The sequence below is a fragment of the Anarrhichthys ocellatus genome, unplaced genomic scaffold (genome assembly GCF_004355925.1).
Source record: "Anarrhichthys ocellatus isolate YVR2014 unplaced genomic scaffold, GSC_Weel_1.0 scaffold14, whole genome shotgun sequence".
NCBI classification, from domain to species: Eukaryota; Metazoa; Chordata; class Actinopteri; order Perciformes; family Anarhichadidae; genus Anarrhichthys; species Anarrhichthys ocellatus.
This window is the reverse complement of record NW_022280044.1, coordinates 6,626,443-6,633,044: the sequence shown is the minus strand read 5'-3', so window position 1 is coordinate 6,633,044 and position 6,602 is coordinate 6,626,443. Positions and strand designations below refer to the sequence as shown.

Sequence of the window (6,602 nt, the reverse complement as noted above, 5' to 3'; positions counted from 1 at the left end):
TTGCTGCGGGACTAATAACGGATTATCTTATTTTAAGATGTTTGGAATGACAAGCATTCATTTCGCCCACTAGAGCTGCAACTAATGGTCTTATCTTTATTATTGATTAACGTGCTGATTGTTCTTATGAATTAATAAAACATTATCTGGTTCCAGCATCTCAAATGAGAGAAGCAAACATTTGAAGATGTCACCTTTTATGATCTGTGAAATCCTGATGAAAACCTTTTTTGGTATTTAATATTACAGATTAAGCAGTTGATCGAACACATTCCTGACAGATTAACTGATGATGAACATAATAATTAGTTGCAGAAGTTAACTTCTGAAGGCATCATGTTGAATGTGTCTGTGTGTATAATTGTTTATATTTATGTTTTTTCTTTTCTTGGCAGTGAACGCAGCAGACAACAAACAAAGGGACAAGAACATGAATGGAATAAAGATCACCATCGATCCGTGAGTACAATGTTACAATACAATTACCGAGAAAGAGTCCTAAGTAAACCGTGCACACTTAGATCTCCTCGACATGTTCATCATTTCTTTCTTGTGCCATGAACAGCTGTTCTATACAATTAAATGTAAATTTATTCACGACTATTGTGAGCTCATTACAACCGTAACACTGATTTCCTTTTGGAATAAATGTCCCTTCTCTTGTCAGAGACTGATTTTGTTTTCAGTATGTCGCTGCCTGTTTCCTTTATACTCTGGACATAACCAGGGCTCGGAGGTGAAAACATGCGGTAGATGGATGAGGTTGGAGACCTGGATCCTGGGGAAACTGCAGTATAATGAGCCTGTGCTGAAATGCACTGAGCTCTTGTTTTATATTCGGTTCACCTTCAGCCTGCCAAGTGCATCAACATCTGACTGCTTAAGCAGCGGCGCGTCCTTCAGCCGAGCTGCTGCTCTCCCTAATGTCCCCGGCTGTATAAATGATACCATTAGCTCCGCCGCGCTCAGGGCTCGGCTGCTAATGTGGTTTTACGGAGACGTTAAAGCTCCTCACCCAAAGGTTTGTGGCTGAGCTTATTAATAAGTACTGGTGTCAATATTTCGAGTCACCGCAAACTTAAACCGCATCACAGTGAAGATGGGTGTTTATTTGACACCCTGTTTTTGCTTTAAAGCATTGACTCCCAGACACAGAACTGCCCCCAAACTGCGACCTCATGACCGGTGACGTTCTCCACTGACAGATCGTTGCTCCTTTATCTATCTAACCAGGTCTAAACCAGGCGCATTCTTCAGCCGCATTAATGCAGATATAAAACATCTGTCGGCCACCCAGAATTCCCTGGAACCTGAGTTACATTCTAACACTCACTTTAACGTGAATACTGGCTGCAAAAGCAGAGAGACAGAGATTGAATAGTGATGTTAACGATTGGTAGGAATGATTTATATTCACCTTTAAAATGTATATCCTCCAAACCACTAACTAACGTAATAGTAGAAATAGTATGGATGTCATCTCTCTGCCCTCTCTCTCATACACACACACACACACATACATACATACGGTGTGTGTAAAGCCCAGTCCTCGGTGAGACAGGAGAACTGGCGTCACAATAAATGAGATCAAATCACAGTAAATAATCTCAATCTTAACTGAAATATAACAACGCAAATTAGCTAAATACAATATTTTGTGTGTCTTTCCTTCAGAGTGCGTTTTACAATGAAAAATCAAAACTAAATAAATAAAATGAAAACTTTTATAACCTCGGTAGAGAACAACATCACATATTTTCCACGGCCTTTTCTGTCTTTCTGTCACTTTACTCTGCTAAAAAAAAAAGCAAGTAACTACAATAAGCTTCAATGAAAGCTGTAGACTGTGACGAGAACCAATGAATAGTGTAATAAAGTGTTTTAAATTCAAATACTGGGCCAAACTTAATCAATTGTTCTTTTACTACTTGTAACAAAATTGAGCAAAAAGAAAATGTGTTTCTGTAAAAAGCTTTATTTATTTACCAAATTAAACTTCTTAAAACAAAGAAGCCTTAGAAGAACTTAGACTAAATAATGTACAGTCCTAAATCCCATAATCTTTTACAATAAATAATACGTGTTTTTACCAAAGAATAAGTAAACCACAATAAGAATCCGACTGGATATTTGATGCCATGTTTCAGTACCCGTCCTATGAACACATGTCAGAGTCCAGGTTCTATTTATGTCGTCTCTGTAACTCATCCTGCATCCTTTCTACTCTGCCTCCACCAGTGAGTCCAACACCATTTCTATCTGGAACAACGGTAAAGGAATACCTGTGGTGGAGCACAAGGACGAGAAGATGTACGTCCCGGCTCTCATTTTCGGCCACCTGCTCACCTCCAGCAACTACGACGACGATGAGAAAAAGGTCACGGGTGAGCGGAGACGTCTTCACGTCCTTATCAGTGGTTGTTGAAGTCGGTTCAGGAAAGGTGAATGTTGCTAACTGCTGGTCTGTTACTAACTACTAACCGTTTGTTTGTCCGCAGGTGGAAGGAACGGGTACGGAGCTAAACTCTGCAACATCTTCAGCACCAAGTTCACAGTAGAAACCGCCTGCAAGGAATACAGACACAGTTTCAAACAGGTGAGGGTGTCTCTTGTGTTGAATATGTAGTGAAACCACCAAACAAATTATACCCGTTCATGGTCATTGATTTAAATTAAGACTACGTACAGTTCCTGTTGCTTGTCACAAAGAGGATGTTTCTTTTTCACTATAATAAAGAATAAACTAGTCTGCTGTAATCAATATTTTTTGTTCTTGTTTTCATCGTCTCCTTCCCTCTGCAAACGTATTCTGTGTTCCTACAATTACAAACGGCACATTTTCCGCTTTGTACTATAAATAAAGTAAGTGCAGCAGATATCCTGTAAGGAGCACATAGTTTTCTTTACAAGCTGTAGAAGCTGCTAGAGTCGGGCCCGTATATAAGAATTTAAAACTTGCTGACTCAGCAGGCTCATCGCTGCGACGTCGTCGTCGTCGTTACAGACTGCTGATGTAGGCTACTTTCTTTAAGCCCGATGTTCGTTCACCAGAACAGACAAAACCAGAAAATCGACCCAAATCTATCAACTACAACTTCGGTGACATTCACCCCAAAGGTCTTGTGTGTTTACAGACAGTAGTGATCGATTTATTCTGATTTGTTGCAGATTTTATTGTAAAATCTTCGTGATCTTTGAAATATGTAATTGCTGTTTCATAGGGTTTTGAGATATGCTCATATCTGAGGTAAGGGTGTGTATGTTATCACTTTCTGTGGTTGCACCCTTGAGGGTATTCGTAAGTCACCGGGTGTTTGATATCACGGTTGTTTGGGAGAAGAACTAACTGCACTCGATACAGTGAAGGTGGGTTTAAGAGCATCGTAGAATAATGTAGAAGTGGATATGACAAAAGCCTGGTCTGTGTTTGTGTGTTTCAATGTGTTTCTTTCTATCGTCCTCAGACGTGGCAGAACAACATGAGCAAGGCTTCTGAGCCCAAGATCAAGTTCTTTGATGGGGATGATTTTACCTGCGTGACGTTCCAGCCGGACCTGGCTAAGTTCCAGATGGAGAAACTGGACAAGGATATTGTAGCACTTGTTACCCGCAGAGCATATGATGTAGCCGGATCCTGCAGGGGGGTCAAAGTCACGCTGAACGGGAAAAAATTACCTGTAAGTCTTTCCATCTTATTACGGATTTTATTTTTCCTTTGTTGCACTGAAGTAGCTTTAAAGTTTGTGTTTAGTGGTCAAATGATATGAGCTTAGCTGTGACAGACAGACAGAAATCCATAATGACAAAAATATAACACATAATAAAATATACTTTGAATGGATCACCAACAAAATGTCTGCTGCTATGGTCCATGACTTACTTTAATGTTAACTGGTGTTACACGGGTAAATATTACCTATTGAGCTTAACTTGTATCCGTCTCTTCGGTCACTACAGGTGACCGGGTTCCGCAGCTATGTGGATCTGTACGTGAAGGACAAACTGGATGAGACGGGCGTCGCTCTGAAGGTGGTGAATGAGACTGTGAACGACCGCTGGGAGGTTTGCCTCACGCTCAGCGAGAAGGGCTTCCAACAGATCGGCTTCGTCAACAGCATCGCCACCACCAAGGTGTCTGAATACCCACCGGGAGAGACTGGTCGAAGTGAACATGGAGGCAGAGAGCAGAAATGGGTTTCTAACACGGAGGGTTGTGTATGTTTCAGGGCGGCAGACACGTCGACTATGTCGTGGACCAGATAGTGGCCAAACTTATTGAAGTGGTGAAGAAGAAGAACAAGGCTGGAGTGACCGTCAAACCCTTTCAGGTAGGCAGATGAGGGACTTTTATATGGCATTTTTAACTCGAGGCGACTGTGTTGCAAACTGATGGACGCTCCTCTCCTTTGTGCTTCAGGTGAAGAACCACATCTGGGTGTTTGTGAATGCACTGATCGAGAACCCCACCTTTGACTCCCAGACCAAGGAGAACATGACACTCCAGACCAAGAGCTTCGGGTCCAAGTGCCTTCTGTCAGACAAGTTCGTCAGAGCTGTAAGGACACTTCTCATTCGCTCTCACCTCCTCACACACTCCTCACACACTCCTCACACACTCCTCACACGCTCCTCACTTTTGGTTTCTCATCTTTGTCTCCCACAGGCAACCAACTGCGGGATCGTTGAGAGTATACTCAACTGGGTGAAGTTCAAAGCGCAGACACAGCTCAATAAGAAGTGCTCATCTGTGAAGTACAGCAAGATCAAAGGCATCCCCAAGCTGGACGACGCCAATGACGCCGGTGTGTTAACAGTGTGATTATGTATTAATGTGTCTCCTCCAACGTCAGCCACTGACTGCAGAGATGATGTTGTTGCATCTTAAAAGAAAACACAAGTGTTGGAGTAGAGATAAGGGTTTACAGAGCACGATATTGGTTATGAAGTGTTACTATAACGACATTACATGGTGTCAGGAGACATAAAATATACATACAGTGAGGCACAGTAAGTAGATTATTAACCGTTTCCACATCCGTGTCGTAGGTGGCAAACACTCCACTGAATGCACGCTCATCCTCACGGAGGGAGACTCGGCCAAGTCTCTGGCCGTCTCTGGACTTGGAGTCATCGGGCGCGATCGCTACGGAGTGTTCCCACTGAGAGGAAAGATCCTTAACGTGCGAGAGGCGACACACAAGCAGGTATGACGCTGGATGATTGTGAAATGACGCGTTGGTATGGGTGTGCACCTTTCCCTCTCAAGACGTGTCTCGATACATCGGCCCATGATAATGTGAGGGATACGATGCATTATCTGACTTTAGCGTCATTCTTTCAACAGATCATGGAGAATGCTGAGATTAACAATATCATCAAAATCGTCGGCCTCCAATACAAGAAGAGCTATGAAGACCCAGAGTCACTGAGGAGCCTTCGCTACGGAAAGATCATGATCATGACCGATCAGGTGAAGTAGCTCATGAACTCTCCACACGGCGTTGGTATTATTAGCAGCCGCTAAACCAGCAGCTCTGACATTTCTCGTCTGTTCCCAGGATCAAGATGGATCCCACATCAAGGGTCTGCTTATCAACTTCTTCCACCACAACTGGCCGTCTCTACTGAAACACACATTCTTGGAGGAGTTTATCACACCCATTGTCAAAGTAAGACACACACACAATGCACATTACCATCTCCACACACGGATTATAACTATTAAAACACTCAACACAAACCTACAGAAATTATAAAATGTATTTGTTGTCTGCAGGTAACCAAGAGCAAGCAGGAGATGTCCTTCTACAGCATTCCAGAGTTTGATGAGTGGAAGAAAAACACAGAGAACTTTAAAACCTGGCATACTAAGTACTACAAAGGTTTGATACTCAAGTATTAAATATATCAATATAAACTTCGCAGATGAACATTCGTATAAAAACTAAAGTTCCTTCTGTTTGAATTAAAAACGTTACATTTGTGTTCCAGGTTTGGGAACAAGTACAAGCAAAGAGGCGAAGGAATACTTTGCGGACATGGAGAAGCATCGCATCTCATTCAGATACAGCGGAGCCGAGGACGACGCTGCCATTACTCTGGTCAGTCTAAAGCTGCAGTTACACACTGTTCTCTACATACCGTCCAAGAGGCTGCAGTCAAACACTACCATCGAGTACAGCGTCAAACATTTAGTAGAACTGAATCAGCGCTGTTCATTGGATTGCTTTACATTGTACATGTATTAACCTGACATCAGAGTGTAGGTGGCTTGTACCTCAGTACCTCAGTTTTTCATCAAAACTGGTATTTTGATGATCTGTGCTTTAAACACATTATGGTCCATACTATAAATATGACCTAAAGTCTGTATTAACTGGAGGCTGACCGGCTGCTTTTCGCTCCAGGCCTTCAGCAAGAAGAAGACAGATGACCGGAAGGAGTGGCTGACTAACTTCATGGAGGACAGACGTCAGAGGAGGATGCACGGCCTGCCGGAGGTTTGTGGCTTTGCTCAAAATTGTGACAGCAGCAATGAGAGAAAGAAAGTCAAGATGTGTGTGTGTGTGTGTGTGTGTGTGTGTGTGTGTGTGTGTGTGTGT

General features: G+C 42.6%; 1 protein-coding gene across 2 annotated transcripts in view; it reads left to right on the top strand.

Moving 5' to 3' along the window:
- top2b (DNA topoisomerase II beta) overlaps window positions 1–6,602 on the top strand; it is an 18,917-nt gene that overhangs the window by 4,015 nt on the left and 8,300 nt on the right. For both annotated transcript variants that reach the window (XM_031853917.1, XM_031853916.1), the window contains exons 4-17: window positions 396–459; window positions 2,239–2,384; window positions 2,499–2,596; window positions 3,465–3,677; window positions 3,958–4,131; window positions 4,227–4,328; window positions 4,418–4,555; window positions 4,664–4,802; window positions 5,047–5,204; window positions 5,345–5,470; window positions 5,559–5,669; window positions 5,777–5,882; window positions 5,992–6,101; window positions 6,408–6,500. In XM_031853917.1, coding sequence (XP_031709777.1) covers window positions 396–459; window positions 2,239–2,384; window positions 2,499–2,596; window positions 3,465–3,677; window positions 3,958–4,131; window positions 4,227–4,328; window positions 4,418–4,555; window positions 4,664–4,802; window positions 5,047–5,204; window positions 5,345–5,470; window positions 5,559–5,669; window positions 5,777–5,882; window positions 5,992–6,101; window positions 6,408–6,500 — 1,778 coding nt within the window. The remainder of the gene's footprint in view (window positions 1–395; window positions 460–2,238; window positions 2,385–2,498; window positions 2,597–3,464; window positions 3,678–3,957; window positions 4,132–4,226; window positions 4,329–4,417; window positions 4,556–4,663; window positions 4,803–5,046; window positions 5,205–5,344; window positions 5,471–5,558; window positions 5,670–5,776; window positions 5,883–5,991; window positions 6,102–6,407; window positions 6,501–6,602) is intronic.